The 20,421-nt window shown below is 38.2% G+C and overlaps 2 protein-coding genes across 3 annotated transcripts in view; one reads left to right on the forward strand and one right to left on the reverse strand.

Annotated features, from left to right (window-relative positions):
• The window catches only part of LOC131432001 (homeobox protein Hox-D3), a 35,566-nt gene extending 29,983 nt beyond the window's left edge, over nucleotides 1-5,583 (reverse strand). The window contains exons 1-2 of one of the 2 annotated variants that reach the window (XM_058598013.1): nucleotides 4,985-5,583; nucleotides 4,597-4,909 (exon numbers count right to left, since the gene is read on the reverse strand). In XM_058598013.1, the coding sequence (XP_058453996.1) occupies nucleotides 4,597-4,909; nucleotides 4,985-5,291 (620 nt within the window). In that variant the 5' untranslated portion in view covers nucleotides 5,292-5,583. Of the gene's footprint in view, nucleotides 1-4,596 lie in introns of both variants that reach the window. The other variant, XM_058598012.1, reaches the window with a different exon arrangement.
• Nucleotides 5,584-14,286: 8,703 nt separating this feature from the next.
• LOC131430270 (uncharacterized) overlaps nucleotides 14,287-20,421 on the forward strand; it is a 65,701-nt gene continuing 59,566 nt past the window's right edge. Inside the window, exon 1 of the mRNA XM_058595099.1 lies at nucleotides 14,287-14,504. Coding sequence (XP_058451082.1) covers nucleotides 14,443-14,504 — 62 coding nt within the window. The 5' untranslated portion in view covers nucleotides 14,287-14,442. The remainder of the gene's footprint in view (nucleotides 14,505-20,421) is intronic.

The raw sequence follows: 20,421 nt of genomic DNA on the forward strand, positions 1-20,421 counted from the left end.
TTCAATCAATACAAACGCCACTCACAGTCGTACTGGATGGATAGCACTCCACTCTTCAATCGTTGTACTGTCAATTGAAACTCAGTTGAACCATCGACAGTTGCTGCCGTGTAAAACCAAATATCTCTTTCAATTGACTGGGATCGCGCATATCAAACGCCTATGAACATTTCAATTGGGTTTAGATAGTAGATGAACAGTAAATCAGTCTTGAGAGCTGAAATATAAGTCACAAAATGTAATCAAATTTATTGTTTCAATCTTAGTTATAAATACTTCGAAACTACTAAAATTATTGGTTTACATTTGCTGGAGATAATTGGAAACTCAAATGCGAACTCAAGAGTTGATGTTCAGGCCTATTCATTCGTACTTGCTCACTACCGACGACTGTGACAATGAAACAAATAGATTCATTGGCACTAGAAAGGGAGCAAGCAAAACTTCAAATGACTAAACATGATTATTGAATTGACGATGAATCCAACGAGTCTCATTTGTATATGACAACAAATGTCAAATGAATGAGTTGGAATATACTGAAAGAGAAAGGCCATTTCATCATTTTCATCGAATAATTTGTTTAATTCAAAGTATAGGCCATTGTTAGTTATACATTTTCCAATCTTCCTGGATACAATCGCTAAACAAATACGCTTCTTTTGATTTGAAAGAGGAATTGATTCATTTTTTGACTTTTTCGGGCGTAATTTCGTGTCCCATCGACGTCGATGAGTAAGCTGCATACGATAGCACTTCCCATTTGATTTGATTTATTTGTTTTTGAGCAGATTTTCAAGTGTGAAACGGAACAGTTCCATGAACGAGTATCACTTTTCGAAATATAATGTCGTATCTTGGTCGTTTTAATTGATTCGTTCGGATCGAATAGAGCTCATAAAAGTTAACACCACGCTAATTTTACCAAATGCAGAGCATTGTCCTTTTGCAGAATCGATTTGGTTTTTTCCGACTGTGTTGACCATGATTTTTTTCGTGGTAACTCATGATTTTTTTCGCTCAGAGTTTTCAAAATACATCCACTTTTTATCTTCAATCACAATCACAATCCGATGCAATATGAGTTCCTATTATTCTTATTTTCACATCTTATGAACTTTTTCCATTGCTGCGAAAATTGCTGTTTTTGACACATTCAATGCCTCAGCCCAGAATTTTTGAGTTTGTTTGTCATCTTCGTCCAATAATCTCTGTAATTCGAATTTTTCATTTTTCACGGTTTTTGTTTATCGTTACTCCAATCATAATCACAAGTTTTGAAGCGTTGAAAACATTTCGGGCATATTGCTTCCGATAGAACGTGAGGACCAAAAGCCTTGAAACACAAAATCCACATTGTCCTTGCTTGCTCGTTATTTGGCACAAAGTTTGTTATTTTCTGACTCAAAAAAAGCGGATGGATTATTGTCACAGACATAACTGGAGCACGTGAATACGAATAAAACTGACATGCTTTTTTCAAACTTCCGAATATCTATAATCGTTCGTGTAAGTTGATTTTGTGAGATCTAATGCTTCGGTTTCGGGATTGTAACGGTGCATCCTAACAATTAAACAACAATGTTATGGCAGTTATTTGCAGAATTTATCCGATGTTTACAACTGTTGAATTTATTTCAACCTAAATTCTGGACCAGGACTGAATTGTGGAATCAAGAATCAAACTTGAAATATGGGACAGACTCAGAATTCTGGCTCGGAATCCAGGTCAAGAGTTCAGTGCATGAATTTAGTTCCAGAATTATGAAACTACTTTCAGAATCCAGAAGTTCTAGAACTGAATTCTGAACTTGAATCGCGAGTTTTATTAAAAGCTGAATTCAGTGTCAAAATCTAGTTTCAGAATCCAGATTCCGAAATTAGTTCCAACATACAGGATCTGATTTCTAGAAATGAATTCTAAAAATTTATTCAGGAATTAAGTTCTGAAACACAGCTAGTGAATTTTGGTTTAGAAGTCAGTTAAAAAAATCAGGTTCGTAGTTTGGATCTTACATCCACAATCCAGATCTAAAATTTATATCCTGAATTATGTACCAGAATTCTAAAGTTGAAAACCTAAATCACAATTCATGATTCAATTTCGAACATAAATCAAGGAAACAAATCTACTTCCCAAATCTAGTCAAGAATTCAGTTCCTGAATCCGGAATAAGGATTCAGTGCCAGAGCAGAGTCATAGTTTCAATTTCTGAGCCTGTAATCTGTAAATTCTGAAACAAAGTTCTTTAGGTGAAATTAAGCTTAGAATTCAGGTAGAATAGAAACTGGGTTCTGAATTCAGTTCCAAAACTCCGTTTTCGGATTTTGTTCCCGAATCTAATACAACATTCAGTTCCTGAATCCAGATTAAGAATTCAGAAGCTTATTGTGACTACTGATAATCTGTTGTTGAAAGACAACTACTTGATGCTACTGGTTGAAAGACAATGAACACGATGTCCGGAAAACGAATAAGAGCGCGACGTAAGCGTTTGAGGCTTCACACCACGCAAAAAGTTTGTTTTTTGCTGCTGTTGGTGGAAGTTCCGTCTAACACACAAGAAGAAATAATCGATTTTCGACCATGGTTTACCTTTTATACTCGTACAGTTGAACATCGGACCTGATATGTGCTTGATTACCTCAAAAACGTCGTACGAGAAAGGCAAGCAAGTAAGATGAGTTTTTACAATGACTGAGTGGAAACATATAAATGGAGAAGCCAAATGAATGAGACCCTCACAGAAAAGATTATTTTTTGAAAAAAAATACGCTCAGAGACAGGACTTGTACCTGTGTTCTTTTGCAATTCGTGCATACGCGTTACCATTTCGCCACCCTAAGCCTTGTGATAGACACAGCTCTAAAACACGACTAGGCATGATAGAACATACATCGAACATGGTCGAGGTACGTTCTATCATGCCTAGTCGTGTACCTCTTAGAAAAAACGCTCAACGGTGGTCCTTCGTTGGTCCAATACATTGGATCGTTGGTACAAAGAACGTCCAATCAATCGTTCAACGGGAGGCCAACACGGGACCTTCGTTTGCCGTTTTTAAAACAGACCGTTGAACATTTTCACACTGTTTTTCCAATAGAAAAAACAACAACAAACCGTTCCAGCAAACTGAACGATTATTTCGTGCAGTATGTCGTTCAACAAACGCTCAACGACTAACAAAATATAATCGCTTGCTGAGTGGGATTTTAGAGCTGTATCTATCACAAGCCTTAGGGTGGCGAAATGGTAGCGCGTATGCACGGAATGTATAAGAACGCAGGTTCGTGTCCTGTCCCTGAGAGTATCTTTTCCCGAAAAATCATCTTTTCTGTGAGTTTCTCATTCATTTGGCTTCGCCAAAATATGTTTCCACTCAGTCATTACAAAAGCTGTACTTAGTTGTGGCAACTTTACGTCAAACCAGCTAAAATTAATAAATCGTTCAAAGCAAGATGAGTTCTCCTCGTTGCTTCCAATTTAAGAAAACTTAGTTTTTGAGTTTTTTATGGTTATCTCAAACTGTTGAAAATTTAATCATAAACTGCTGATCATATTTCTGATGACATGGAGAAAGAATTGACCTATCAGTTCATTACATTTTGCTTCCACAGGTGCAAATAAAAAGTTTAATGTTACTAAGAAGTCAGTTATCGTTTCATATCTTCCATATCATTACAATTACAGTAATTTTTTTCGTATTACAAGTATGTGTTATTCAATACCCCGTGAACATGAATAAAATGTGCAAGTGAAGAATTGCTGTTGTTATGGATTCCACAAGAATGACTGAAATCTGCAGCAAATGTTTAAAAATGCCCTGTATTATATTGGTCTCAGAAGACAAAAATTTACACTATTTTGTTAAGTTACTGCACACTAATTGCTTGCTTCAATTGTAGTATTAAAACAGGAGTGATATCACTCACCTATAAAAGATCACATATTTCAATTCAAATAGGTAATTTTAGAATTCTTTTGTAGTCTACAACGGGTCTGGGCAGTAGCGTACCGAGAAAATTTGGCTCCCGGGACAAAATAAGATTTGCCGCCCCCATCGTTGGTTTAGTGAAAAAAAAAACTCAACTCCATCTCCGGAAAAATGACTTGGAAAATATAAAGGTCCCAAGGATTGGTTTGCCGCCCCCCTAAAAACGTTACGCCCGGGGCGAGTACCCTCCTTTAGCTAAACTTAGTTGAAACGGGTAGAAATGACTCGCAAATCAATGGCAAACTTTATTATTAAAACCAAATGTTTCAATGGTAAAACTTTACATTTGTTCGAAATTTTAGTAAAAAAATCAAATTTATTAACTAAATCGCAACAGAATTTTAAACTCTGTCATCGTAATATAAAATCAAGAACAAAATATTTATAGCAAATTCAAAGCAAGCCTTTAATGACTAAATATAGTTTATAAAACTAAATATAGTTTATAAAACAAAGCTCTGAAATCACATTTCAGAAGAAAACTTGAGTTTTGTTCAATAAACGACATAGAATCATCAATCAAGTCGATAGAATTATTGCGATGATATGTATTCAAAAGTAATTGAAACATGCACACAATATAGGATGATAAGGATTTTACCTTGTTTTTTTCTTTTTTATCCCATTGGGGTCTCCTTTTTTCTTGTCATTTTTCTTATTTGAGCTCGATTGACTGTCACTTCCGTTACCGTTTGCAATCGGTGTAGTTGTGGTAGGAGTTGACGATCCGGAAGCACTGTGCACTTCGTCGCCTTTTCGCTTGCTGGGATCGTTCAAACCATTTAGCGCGGAAGAATTCATCGGAGGTGGTTGCTGGAAAATCGTCATGGTGGTTTCATACTCCAGTTTGCCATTCCCATAGTCTTGCGCTTTCGACGGTGGTGAATACTCGACGCGGCCATTTGCATTGTAATCTAGGGTTTTAACAAATTCTATTTTATTCAGATTACTATTGGCATTGAGCAGCGGGGTGTAGTATTCGAGCTTACAGTTAATGTACTCCATTTTGTTGGAATTTGGTGAGTACTGCTGGTCAACTTTTCCATTCGGATGGTAATCAACTTTATTCAGATTGGTGTAATCAATATTTTTATAGCTGGGCGATCCAGCAGCTAGTATGCTATTCACTTCAGGTAACCGTTGTGTGCAAGAGTCAGGTGACGATTGATTGATACCTAACACCACTTGTATGTTGTGGCCACTGGGCCCACTTGCATGTATTGCTTTGGTGCTAAGCGGACTGAGGGAGTCGTTGAATTCACTGAATATTTGATCATCAAAAGCAGTTGATTCCATTTTCCTTACTTTTTCATTAAAACCAATCAACTTTAATTAAATTTCAATTAACTCTAATTTTAATTGTATCACTTTGGCAAATCACTGCTGCATTTTCACTAAGTCAATAAATAACACTGTAATTAATAGAGGCACACTGATTTATCTTAATAGACGGCGCAAGCGCTTCGGAACTCGCGATACATTCATTGCTGCAAAGACGACAGTGAATTCGGTTCGAATATTAACAATTTACACCGTCGATCAACCGAGCGAACTCAATCCGAAAGCGCAACGCGATATCTGGGCAAATGCAAAATTATCAATGAATTAAGCGTAGTCCTTGATCAGCTTTTTATACTCAATTAAAATCAATAAAACGACTCCTCCCATGCGACCAATCCGTGCAGCCATTTTCAGACCCCCAATGGCCAATGTAGCAGCAGGGGCGGAGCTATGCGGTGTAGTGTGAATGCGCTGTGTTTGATGCTTTCCCATGTCTCATTTGGCTGCGTGTTGGTATGATGGTTGCATTACTCATCACATCCATCTTCCCGCTTAGCGCAATCAGAGGAATACCCGCACAGTCCCGTCTCTTTACGACGTTGAGTCGTACGGTTTTAAGCAAGGGACTTGGTGCGGTTAGGATAAACTGTTGTGAAGTCGAAACAACAGCAGTTCACATAAGGGTCACGTGCATAAGTCGATCGTGCGCAAAGCGTGGAGGTGCTCGTTGATTTCGGCAACCCTCTTGCTGTGCGTTAAACGAAGTCGTTCATATGTCGGTACCGTGTACTTTATGGTATTCGAAATTTGTGCATGATGTGGGATTCGAGAATGATTTTCCGCATCATACGGGTCAAAGTTGATGTATCATATATTCTATTTGGACGTTCGACCGAGTTGTTGTTGGATGTTTTCATCTTCCCATCAAGCAGCATTCGCTAGAGCGAGAAGAGAATTTTATTTCTTTGCTTGTATAAGAAAGGTTAAGTAGTTTACAAATTTCGGTTTCAGGACTTATTTTATGACAAAGGCATTACTCTTTGCTTCAGTAGAGCTATGACATAAATCATATAGTGGTCCTGTAGGTTGCGAATTGGAGATAGTTCTCTGAGAATATCATAAAATTGAATATTTACAATATTTATTTAATTTCAAAAAAGATCACGTTACTTCTCTGATACAGAAACGAAAACTGACGTATCCCGACAATTGCTGTACCTGTTATTTGATTTTAATTGCCGCATAATGTCTACTATTTCGATTTTGTTTGTTTTTTTTTAAATAGTGAAAAGCTAATATGTTATTTTGCGTGAACATGAAACATGAAAAATAAAAATGTTCGCTTTGGATTACACATAATTTCACAATCGCTCGAAAACAGACTTGTGTCGATTGGTGCAAAGAAATGCTGGAAAAAATTATTCGTGGTGCTTCAAATTTGGTGTATAGCATCTACTCAGGTGACGAAACATAAGCTCGAAATTGTACTGTATGGGTGTTCCAAGAAGAGCCAAATCCAACAAAAGTTGTTCGTGCTCAAAGTAATTCAAAGAAAATGGTCGCTTGTTTTTTTTCTGTATAAAAGGACTTATCGCTACTGTTGCTTTAAAGGATCGTAAGACCGTCAATTCTGATTGATATTGGTACCTTCAGTTTGCCAGAAGTTTTTCGAGAAATTAGGAAAACAAACGCAAGACTCAAAATCATTCTTCATCACGATAATGCAAATTCTTACACATCGTCTCAAATAACAGAAACCATTTTCGATCAAATATAATACTGCTTTCATTTTTAGGCTAAATACACTCGCTTCAAATTGTTATTCACAATGATGGCAAGCTCACTTCAGCTATACCAGTTCTCGGTTTCCGGTTCTGAAAGCACCAGAAGTAGAGATCAAACACACCACAATGGAACTCACAAAGATTCCTCTGTGATTGCAGCACTAACATTCACAAAGTTAAATTCAAATGAAGGATCTTGTTAACGCGACCTCCAGTGGAAATGATCTCTAAAACCTATTTTAATCCAGCTAGTGGTGTAATGATGCCTTTCTCATGTATAATATTGTGGTATTCTATTCAAAAATTTTCTCTTCGATTTTTGAAAGATCCCAAGGGATTTATTGTGCATTAGCTAGTATAACATACAGAATGAAACAGTGACGTACAAACTCTACTAGTTTTTATTCACATTTTGAAGATTTTATAATCGCACTCTAAACGACGATTTAAATATTTGTTGTATCCGAAAATATGCAGTAGTTTTTGGTAGGACCATAAGACCTTTCATTTGACCCTAAGATTGGGAATAACGGTTTTGAGTCCAGTGTACAACATTTTTTACGTTTTTTGTTCCGCTGGTTCAAGTGACGGTGTACAATTTTGAACACACTTTACCCTATAACTCCGGAGCCGGAAGTTGGATCCGGTTGAAATTCAGGAATTCCTTATGGGACCGGAACACCTTACATTTGAATCTAAGTTTGTAAAAATCGGTTAAACCATCGCTGAGGAAAGTGAGTGATATCCATTTTGGTATATATGACCACTATTTCCGGTGCTTCTGGAACCGGATACCGGGAACCAGAATAGCCGGAATCGGTTTGTTTAGTTGCCTACTGATAATGACTATCGATTTGCGTAGTTTTGATACCAGTTTAAGAAGTTTTTACGTTTGTTTCGCCGGTTTAAGTGACGGTGTACAATATTGAACACACTTTACCCTATAACTCCGGAACCGGAAGTTGGATCTAGATAAAATTCAGGAATTCCGTATGGGACCATGAGACCTTTCATTTGAATCTAAGATTGTGGAAATCGGTCAAACCATCACTGAGAAGGTTGGTAAACGACTGGACAATGCGCAACTCAGGCCCCAATGTGGTTCTTAGCCTCTTGTCCAGTAACTCCTATCCCTACCTCCCCGCGGTGCCGGCTGGGGTACGAGCAACCATAGGAAAGATCGGGTAAAAAACCCCGGTGGGACCTTGGTCGTATGCTGACAGGGAAGGGGGGGGGGGGGGGGGCTTGCCTTCTCTTTAAAGAGAGCGAGCCTACCCGAGCGTCTGTTCCCCATGTTGGGGCGGCTCGAAACAGCGTCTGTTCTCCATGTTAGGAGCGGCTGATTACCGTCCTTGTGTCAGTGTGGGACTCTAAACAGTGCTGACACGATGGTCCTCCGGCGAGACAGGAGGTTGGTGCAGGCCTAACAAGCCGCCCGGAAAACATATGTTACGAACGATCAAGAAGGAAATAGGACTCGGAATAATCGGCAAAGACCTACGCAACGAACAAAGGACTACGATTGGAAGCTTGGCACATGGAACTGCAAATCGCTTGGCTTCCCAGGATACGACCGAATGCTGCATGATGAGCTTCAAATCCGCGGCTTCGATGTCGTAGCACTGCAGGAACTTTGTTGGACGGGACAGAAGGTGTGGAAAAGTGGGCATCGAGCGGCTACCTTCTACCAGAGCTGTGGCACAACCAACGTTCTAGGACCGGAATTCGTAGTGTTGGGCAAGATGCGCCAGCGCGTGATTGGGTGGCAGCCAATCAGTGATAGAATGTGCGTATTGAAGATCAAGGGCCGTTTCTTCAATTACAGCATCATCAACGTGCACTGCCCACATGAGACGAGACCCGATGACGAGAAGGAAGCATTCTACGCGCAGCTGGAACGAACCTACGACAGCTGTCCACGGCGGGATGTAAAACTCGTCATCGGCGACATGAATGCTCAGGTAGGCCGGGAGGCAATATACAGGCCCGTGATCGGGCTGGAAAGCCTGCACGCGGTAACAAACGACAACGGTCAACGATGCGTAAACTTTGCAGCCTCCCGAGGAAGGGTAGTTCGAAGCACCTTCTTCCCCCGCAAAGATATCCACAAAGCCACCTGAAGATCACCTGATCAACATACGGAAAATCAAATCTACCACGTTCTCATCGACGGGCGATTTTTCTCCGACGTCATCATTGTCCGCACTTACCGCAGTGCCAACATTGATTCTGACCACTACCTTGTCGCGGTTTGTATGCGCTCAAAACTATCGACGGTGCACAATACTCGTCGCACAGGAACGCCGGGACTCAATCTCAAGCAGCTACGTAGCATTCGTACTGCAGAGAAATACGCGCAACAACTGGAGTTAGTGCTACCAACGGAAGAGCAGCTTGGCGCAGCGACTCTTGAAGATGGCTGGAGGAACATAAGGTCCGCCGTGAGTAGCACTGCTGCAACCGTTCTAGGTACGACGTTATTGAATCGAGGAAAGGATTGGTTTGACGCCGAATTCCAGCAGTTGGTCGAAGAGAAGAATGCAGCAAAGGCGATGATGCTGCAACACCGCACGAGGGCGAACGAGGAACGATACAGACAGAACACTGTTTTCCGGAGGAAAAAGCGCCACCAGGAAGACCAAGATCGCGAAGCGATGGAACAGCTGTACCGCGCAAATGATACACGGAAGTTCTATGAAAAGGTAAAGCCTACACGCCACAGGCCGAAATGTGCAGAGATACCAGTGGTAACCTTCTCACGAACGAACGTGAGGTGATCGACAGGTGGAAGCAGAACTATGACGAGCAACTGAATGGCGAAGCACAAGATACAGAGAACGGTACAGGAATCAATCTGGGTGCACGCTCAGCCGACGACAGATTCCCAGCCCCTTATCTGTCGGAGATAATTGAGGAGATTGGCAAGCTGAGGAACAACAAAGCCGCGGGCAATGACCAGTTGCCAGGCGAGCTGCTCAAACATGGAGGAGAGGCACTGGTTAGGGCGCTGCTTTGGATGATTTCTAAGATTTGGGAGGAGGAGATTCTACCTCTGGAATAGATGGATGGGGTGGTATGCCCCGTCTACAAAAAGGGCGATAAGCTAGACTGTTGCAATTACCGCACAATCACATTGCTGAACGCCGCCTACAAGGTACTCTCCCAAATCCTTTGCCATCGTCTATTACCAATAGCTAAGGAATTCGTAGGGCCGTACCAAGCGGAATTTACTGGAGCTCGCGTCACTACGGATCACATATTCGCGATAAGACAATTACTCCAGAAGTGTCGTGAATACAACGTACCCACGCATCACCTATTCATTGACTTCAAAGCGGCATACGACACAATCGATCGAGATCAGCTATGGCAGATCATGCACGAATATGGTTTTCCGGATAAACTGACGCGATTGGTCAAAGCAACGATGGATAGATTGATGTGCTACGTCCGAGTATCTGAACGCTCTCGAGTGATTTGAATAGCGAGGATCGACACGAGTGGCACGATCTTCCGAAAGTCCGTACAACTTTTTGGATTCGCTGACGATATTGATATTGTGACACGTAACCTTGAGAAGATGACGGAAACCTACATAGGAATAAAGCTGAAGCTAGGCGTATCAGACTGGCCATAAATGCGTCGAAAACAAAATACATGAGAGAAGAAACACCACGCCTCCCACCACGAATATTGATAGACGGTGACGATATCGAGGTGGTTGACGAGTTCGTGTATTTGGGCTCACTGGTGACCGCCGATAACACCAGCAGAGAAATTCATAGACGTATTTTGGCAGGGAATCGTACGTACTTTGGACTCAGAAAAAATCCTCCGATCGAGAAAAGTACGCCACCGCACGAAATTGACCATATACAAAACGTTAATTTGATCGGTTGTTCTGTATGGCCACGAGACCTGGACTATGTTGGCAGAGGACCAACGCGCCCTCAGTGTTTTCGAAAGAAAGGTACTGAGGACCATCTATGGCGGAGTGCAGATGGAAGACGGAACGTGGAGACGGCGTATGAATCACGAATTGCAACAACTGCTAGGAGAACCACCTATCGTACGGACAGCTAAAATCGGACGTCTAAGATGGGCTGGGCATGTCATAAGGATGTCGGGCGACAGCCCAGTGAAAATGGTTCTTGAATCTAATCCGACTGGTACAAGAAGAAGAGGAGCGCAGCGAGCGAGGTGGATCGATCAAGTGGAGGGTGATCTCAGAAGCATCCGTGCATTGAGTGGCTGGCGACGAGCGGCCATCGACCGAGTTCTGTGGAGACGTATGCTTGATACAGCAAAGGACACCCCAGGGCTATAGCTGTTAGGTCAGGTCGGTCATCACTGAGAAAATTGCGTGAGATCCATTTTGGTATATATGACCACTATTTTCGGTGTTTCTGGAACCGGATACCGGGAACCAGGATAGCCGGAATCGGTTTGTTTAGTTGCCTACTGATAATGACTATCGATTTGTGTAGTTTTGAGACCAGTTTAGGAATTTTTTTACGTATTTTGTTTCGCCGGGTTAAGTGACGGTGTACAATTTTGAACACACTTTACCCTATAACTCCGGAACCGGAAGTCGGATCCGGATGAAATTCAGGAATTCCCTATGGGATCTGGAGACCTTTCATTTGAATCTAAGTTTGTCAAAATCGGTTCAGTCATCTCTGAGAAAACCTGGTGAGATTATTTGACACATATACACACACACACACACACATAGTCCTCGTATGTTCGAGCCCCGACCTGGAAGGATTCTTAGTGTCAGTAGGATCCATAGTACTAGCCATACAATGATTCTGTACACTAAGAATCGGCTGCGAAGTCTGTTGAAACAGAAAGGCCAAATTCCACAAAAGGACTGTGATGCCAGGACTTTGCTTGACTTTGCTACACACACACACACACATACACACATACATTGCTCAGCTCGATGAACTGAGTCGAATGGAATGTTTTTACTAGTCGGTTTTTCAAGTGATTGCATAACCTTTCTGTATGAGAAAGGCAAAAATGTAAAGGCTTGATATTACATTATTTTTGTGGCATTTTAAAGACTTCGTATCCGACTCATAGCGTACAGAACCATTGCATGAATAGTGGCTACTATCGTATTCATACTAAAAATCTTTCCAGGTCGGGACTCTAATATACGACAACTGGTTTTTAAGCCCAGTGTCTTATGCATTGAACCACCAACTCAAAACGACTGATCTCTAAACTATTCCAATTTTGAACTTATTTAAGATGTCTTAATAATAAGCACGCTATGAGAAAAGCATTATCTCTTCAAGAGGTTTTATTTATTCGTTTAATTGACATTATTTCAATTCATACAGAGCCGGATTAAGGTTTTACATTTCATGTAACCAAATCAATAAAATTTGTTTTGCTGGATCTTTTTTTTCAGAAACGTTTGCTGTGTACAAAATTTTTACTCACTGCAGCTTCATTTTTTTTACACCTTTAGAACAAATTGGCTCAGATGGCATGCTCCTCTAATTATCTAGAGAAATGGGACTTTCTCATATAGAAAGGATATGCAATCACAGTGAAAACCGTGGAAGTCTGAGTATCGTTTACTATTCGAATCAGTTCTGTCTGTGTATGTATATGCCTGAAATATGTAATTGATTTTCTCAGAGATGGCGGAACCGATTAGAAACTTAGATTCATATAAAAGGACTAAATTTTCAATACAATGCATTTGAATATTATTCGGATCGGACTACCGGTCCCGGAATTACATGCGACTACCGGCTCCGGAATTATATGCCAAATTTTCTCAAAGATGGATACGACATCCGGTTCCGGAATTACAGGGTGTTCGATTCCAAGAGCATGTTTCTATACACAGCGATGTAGAAACGAATTAGATCCTTTGAACAAGCTATACAATTTTATACATTTTTTACATAGCCAAACGAGCAGACTTCGGTTATACTTGTTCCGAGTTTACGATTCCGAAAGTATTGGTAATTAAGGTCAAAAACTCAAAATGGAACTTATTTCACTTTCTCAGAGATGACTGAACCGAACTTATTTTCAAATGGAAAGAATGCTATTGATTCTCATCTGGATCCAACATCCCTAAAATTTCAAACCGATTTTTGCAAATGAGAAATTTCTGCTAGTTTTGGCCCGAACATGCATTCTTGTTTTTGATGTGGAACACATCTTTATTTTCTAAAGGGTGATTTTATTGCTGGTATCTTTTTGTCATCACTGGTTTTGACAGATCACGCGGGTCGTGTGTCATTATCAAACTTGTTCAGTTTGGTCTATAATTTATCATCAACCGTCGTCTGGTCTATGATTTAATCATGAATGGGTGCTGGTAAAGTTGGAGGTATAATATATGTCACTTGTCCTTGGTTGAAAAGTCGATTCTCACCGTGATCGCATAGCTTTTCTATATGAGAAAGGCAAAATGGTAGCGGTAAGGTACATAGATGGATTGAGCTGACTATCACCAAAAGAGTCAAAAACTCACAATTAGTTGCTCAGAAAATATATGGAACCATTTCATTCGATATGTTTCGATTGAAGCTTTTTTTCTTATGTGGAAAATTTCGGTAATATAGCTATTTAACTGCCACTGTTTCCGAAACCAGACCTGCAAATCATAAATTCCATAATAAACCTGTTCGGCTCTTATTCGCACTAGTGAACATCATTTATTCTAATGCTAAACATGTGAAATTGAGAGGTAAATGTAAACGCACATAAATTGTGAATTTAATTTTCCGTAACGCTTTATTTAAATGCTATAAACTAAGGCCTTATGTCTCTATCTAGCTACCACTGCCGACGGATAGGCATCGACATGAAGCCACTATATCACATGCTCGCAAACAACCAGCGAGATAAACAATTTTTCGGAGTAACAGGAAAATTGCCTCCGAGACCAGTGTGATCCCCACAAAAATCAATAACAAAGCAATAAAAGTCCTTTTGTATTTATTTCCTTCAGTGGCAGTGGTTTTGTCCTATATCCTTCCTGAGTGTTCACATGTATCGCGGGCCCAGCGAGAGATTGCGACCATATCCGTTTTCATTATTGCTAAATCGCGAGGCATTTACTGAGCTTCTCTTCTCTGCAGTCTGAACGATACCCGTATAAAGTATGTTGTTCGTGGGAAGATTTGAGAATCACTGATGGTGGTAGAATCTGAGTTTAGGATTAGCTATCGTGATACGATTTCACTGGTGGTGGTAGATTGGAAAGGGCAGTAAAGACTAGTTTATTTTATTCGTTGATTCGAATGATTGTACTAGCGAAATTATTCTTGATCCATATACCATAATTGGCAGTATTTTATTCATAGATTCGGACATTACGCAAGTATGTGGTTTTTAAAATTGTTTTCATGGACTTATTTTACATATGTATAAAAAATCAGAGTTTACCTACATTTATCTACAAGAAGCTGTAAGTAATGAATTATTCCTATATTGATATAAATATTTTTTTATATTATTTCCAAGTGAAACCACTACAGCAGAGTTGTTATCGCTTTAGCTTTTTGAATTGATTAAGGAGAAGAGATGAAAATGGGTTCGGTTACTTTGGCTTTTTCCTAATTGAATGTTTTTGATGTTTGGGATTTCGAAACTGGCGTATCAGCGGAATTGATATTTCCACAACTATTAATATGGTTAGCATCAGTTTTACTGCTGATTGTAAGATCAAAATGTCAACAATGTTCGCTATGAGCAAAGATTTAGACAAAAAAAAAATTGTTATAATTTCAAATTGAAGATGACTACTATTGAGGATGACTCAGATTAGATTCAGTTCGTGTAATTGACGAGAACCGATAAGCAAAAAGAACAAACCTAGATTATTGTAATAATTTGTATGTTATTGAATGCGGTACGGTAATTAAAGAAAACCCAATTTATGATATTTCAGACAAATGTTCAATGACGCGGTGATTATTAGCAGTCTAGAGAAAATTTTAAGAATTTTGAGACCAGTTTTGCTGGTTTTATTTCTGTAATGAGTTGCTTTCAAAAACTGTATTCGTCGAAACGAAATTTTAAAACTTATCATCTTGTAATTTCGAAACTGTATTATACATATGAAATCTTCCATTTGAAACTAAGCTTGTGAAGATCGGCTAGGTGGTTGAAGATTCGAAAGCTCATTTTTTCAACGCACGTGGATTAGAATTGATTGTATTATGAGTTCCTTTCCGGTTAAAATTTCACACAGAGAACCTCTTCTAAAAATTCTAGTGGCTCGATTGACAGCTACTATTGGTTTGAGTTGAGTTCTAAGTTCAAATGGTTTCGGGCATATAATGGTATAAGTGACATAACCGATAAAGCTATTTTTCTCACCGCTCAATTTTCTCGGTGATGGCTAAGCCGATTTTAACAAGTTTAGGCTCGTTTGAACGCTACGATTGGTTCAATCATCGAGTTCGAAGACGCAACTGGCAAACCGCATTTCATGTTGTATCGGAAATGGTTCAACAAACTTCGATAAACTAAGGCTTATCTGAAAACTAATAGGTGGTTTGGAAGCGTTATGGTGAACATTCCTGGTTCGGGAGAAGTAATCTTATATATGACGTAATCGACAAATGATAGTTTTTTTAACGAGCTACTATTTGGTTTATTGATAGGTACAAAGTGTTCATAGCGAAAAGTTTTTGTTTCGCAGGACTGCGGCCGTTGTAGCGTTTACGATCATTTGTAGTACGGCGACGAGCATGTGAATTGCGAAACACAACATACAGAGAATGATACAAGAATCAATTTGGATGCACGATCTGCGGACAACAGATTTCTAGCACCTAATCTATCGGACATAAGTGAGCAGATCGATGAACAAAAAAGCCACAAAGCGAGAGGCTCTGGTTAAAGCTGCGTTGGATGGTTCCTAAGATTTTAATGGAGGAGAGTTTTTCGTCGTAATGGATTTCGTTTTTGATGTGTCATTATAATCGTTTGAAATTTTCAATAGCACGTGAGATATCTCAATCCATATGAAAAAAAAATTTCTTACTAATCCACCTAGTGGTGTGATAATATCTTTCTTTTGTCATTCAAACAATCTCATTGGAAAATATTTTTCGTTGGATAATTTATGACACGAATTTGGGCTGATTTTGAAATCAATTTCTTTCAGTGTCCCGATTAGTTCATAAAAGCTTATAAATTATTAGTATCCACTCATCAAGCGTGGACAATATCTATATAATTTCTTCGAAAATTCACGAGAAATGGTAAAATATTGCTCACTTATAACCGAGGGTTTTTATACATAATCAAAACAAAATGGAACAACTAGATAATAAACAGCGGTGGGACAGTTTTCTTCAACTGTAAACCTAATCTACTCCAATTACTCCTTTTTGGGAACTAGTGGATATCGGTTGAAACTAAGTAGTACAAGCGGAAAAAATATTGTAAATTCAGGGTAATCCCATCCCACCAACAAATATCTATTATAAATTGATCGACCAAACTGACCGTCTTAAAAAAACCTGTTTTAATCCACCTAGTGGTGTAATGATGCCTTTCTCATGTACATATAATATTGTGGTATTCTATTCAAAAATTCTCTCTTCGATTTTTGAAATAAACCAAGTGATTGTTTATGCATAACATACAGAATAAAACAGTGCTTTGATTGCGTAAGCCATCCTTAAGAGAACGAAATGGGTTCACTATTATATGCACTTCCGGCACCACAACCCGAGAACCGGTATAATCGAAGTCGGTTCGTACGGCCACCAACTAACATGACACACAAACTCTTCTAGTACGCACCCTATACCTCCGGATTCGGAAGTCGGAAGTCCGGATGAAATTCAGGAACTTTCATTTGAATATAAGTTTGTGGGAATCGGTCAAACCATCGCTGAGAAAAGTTAGTGAGATCCATTTTGATATATATGACCACTATTTCTGGTACTTCCGGAACCGGATACCGGGAACCAGGATTGCCGGAATCGGTTTGTTTAGTTGCCTACTGATAATGACTATCGATTTGTGTAGTTTTGAGACCAGTTTAGAAAAATTTTCACGTTTTTTGTTTCGCCGGTTTAAGTGACGGTGTACAATATTGAACACACTTTACCCTATAATTCCGGAACCGGAAGTCGGATCCGGATGAAATTCAGGAATTCCGTATGGGACCACGAGACCTTTCATTTGAATCCTAGTTTGTCAAAATCGGTTCAGCCATCTCCGAGAAAACCTAGTGAGATTATTTGACACATACACACACACATACATACATACACACACACAGACATTGCTCAGCTCGATGAACTGAGTCGAATGGTATATGACACTTGGCCCTCCGGGCCAAATTTCACTAGTCGGTTTTTCAAGTGATTGCATAACCTTTCTATATGAGAAAGGCAAAAACATGCACGAGTGTGTCTTCCTCATATTAATCAATTAACAATCTATTTATTTATTTATTTATTCGTCAAACATATGTAGACTACACATAATAATTCATAATGATTACTTATATACTAGGCATTATGTCTAAGGTTAAGTGTAGTTTTAGCTGATTTTTTACTTACTGAATTCAATTATATCACAATTTTGAATGTAACAACGTAGCATTCGGTTAATTGGAAGAATTTTTCGCATAATTTGTTCTATAGGACTTTTCCGCAAATTACATTTACGATTTCTTAAGTAACGGATAGGTGCATAAAAATTGATTTGTAAAAGTAATGTTGCGGATTGAATACTTTTACATGTTTAACTAAGTAAGAGATGTCATTAACATACAAATTAAAAAGGAGAGGGCCTAGGTGGGAACCTTGTGGAACACCACAAGTGACATGGATTGGTACAAAAAATTTATTTCGAAAGCGAACAATTTACTTTCGATTCGAGAGGTTTAATTTGAGCCATTTTGGAAAGTTTTTATCCACACCATTTTGTTGAAGTCTTAATACTAGCAACGGTATGTCAATGCGGTCAAATGCTTTACTGAAATAAACGTAAAATGTTTCATCATAACGCCGTCACAAATTCAAGTAAATTAGATGCAGTTGAGTGGCCTGTGAAAAAGCCATGTTGACTATTTGTTATAAGATTTTTTACTTGCTGAAAAAAAAATCATTTACTTTTTTTTCGAATAATTTGGGAATACACATACTCATGGCTTATAACCAAACATAGTTAGTGCCTGTTTTACTAGCAAATAAAACGTGTCGTAAGCATATTGAACTCAACCACTGAAAATATCCCGTATTTCTATGTTCCGGTTTTGAACGATACGCTTTGTGCGATCATTTTTTCAATTCATATGTTTGAAATTTTGATCACCTTATTTTGGCACTGAATTTCACCATATTGTTCAATGGTACCAAACATTTTTGAAAACTTAAATCTTGAGTTATTTGTGGATATCTCATATTACAGAAAATATTATCACAAATAGCTGAAAATATTTTTAATACAACGAGAGACATTCACTTATACCTTTATATCTTCGAAACCGAAAGTGATAGCCAATTGATATTTGAACTCCAATCACAACCCAATAGTAGGTTGAAAACGTGTTCAAGTTTGTAGAAATTTCCAAAAGGTCGTCAAATGGTGAGATAACTAAGTCCTCACAAGTTCCTATATCATGCCTCCCCGAGCGTCTATGATGACATTTGGTCAATAGAACGGCGTCGACTGGGTGCTATCGCCTTCTGCGTTAGTAGCAGAATGAGAGGGTGCGAAATGGCTTGTAGTTTGAAGCCCATCCTAAAGTGCAATATTTATCATAGTATATTGCAACATGTGGTTCTGTTGTTTGTTGCATTATTTGTTATATATTGAATTGAATTATGTTACATCGTATTATATATTGTTGTTATTATTATTATTATCATTATTATTGTTATTATTATTAATATTATTATTATTTTAATTATTATTATTATTATTGTTATTATCACTATTATTATAATTATTATTATTAATAAAAAAGAAATATTATATTTCCTGCAGTACTGCCACGAAAGAAGAGCATAACTTACACAGCGACATCAGCTGTTATACATTGTATCATAGCATATTATTTCATATATCATCTTCTGTTATGTTATATTATATTATATTATATTATATTATATTATATTATATTATATTGTATTATATTATATTATATTATATTATATTATAGGTATATGTATTGTGTTATACTGTATTATGTTATAGTGTATTGTTATATTATATTGTGCTATATTATATTTTTTGTATTATGTTATAACACAGAGCAGAGGTGGAAATAAGCCCATTTTGGGCATGAAAACGTGAATCAATATTTCCGATTGTGAATCAAAAAACCGAACACCGTGAATTAAAAAATTGGGTAACAAAATTAAAATTACGATTATGTTTTAAATTGTGGGAAATTAAATTGAAGGCCTTTGAAAATTCTAAGTAAAACCAAAATCTTATCAAAATCATTCGTTTCAAACTTCATTAAAATATATACAATAAATATGTGAAATGAAAAGATAATACTGACTATTTTTATTTACTGTGAATCAAAAAGTTTGCTTATTTCCACCCCTGTCACAGAGAACAGATATCCAACAGACATTCATTTGTATGCTTTACACAGCCTTTTAAATATGTTTGTACTAGCTTGGATGTCTTTTCTTTGTAGTTATATTATATTATATCATGTTATATTGAATTATATTATATTATATTGTATTGTAAGATACTGTATTGCATTATAGTATGCTATATTGTGTTATATTGTGTTGTATTATATTATATTGTATTATGCTCAAGAATATCGACAACGGGGAGGGGCAGGGAGTGCATCAGGGTATCTTACAAGTGAATGACTGGATGATGGAGTGGATTGTCAACCTGAGTTACGTGGGAGAAGCTTTGTGTTTTTCCCTGAAGATCTGAAATGAGTAAGCCGCACCCTTCTAACAAACAAGCCATCAGGCGGGTTTAAGCTGGTACAGCGAAATTCTTTATTATATGGCCTGAGGTTCTTGCTGGAAGGCGCAGGGTCCTCAAAACCCATTTTGGCCTTCTTAACAGCAATTATATGAAAGCTATTTGATAATCAAATTCGGATCTACTGTAAGTCTACCCGCAAACTACAGAAAATCGAAAATTGAAAAATTAAGAATTGAAAATGTACTCAAAAATTGGGTGGATCGGATTGGTTACTGCCAAGCCGGTCGTGGGGGTCATTAGAAGGAAATTTTCAAATAATTTTTTTTTTTATTATTGCATTGTTAAATTTCAATAGTTAAAAAATAATATCAATATTGGGTCACGCCCAAAATACTACCAACATTGGAGTCACGCCCAAAGTGAAATTTTTAATATCGACAAACCGGCAA

Source organism: Malaya genurostris, chromosome 2 (genome assembly GCF_030247185.1).
Source record: "Malaya genurostris strain Urasoe2022 chromosome 2, Malgen_1.1, whole genome shotgun sequence".
Taxonomy (NCBI): Eukaryota; Metazoa; Arthropoda; class Insecta; order Diptera; family Culicidae; genus Malaya; species Malaya genurostris.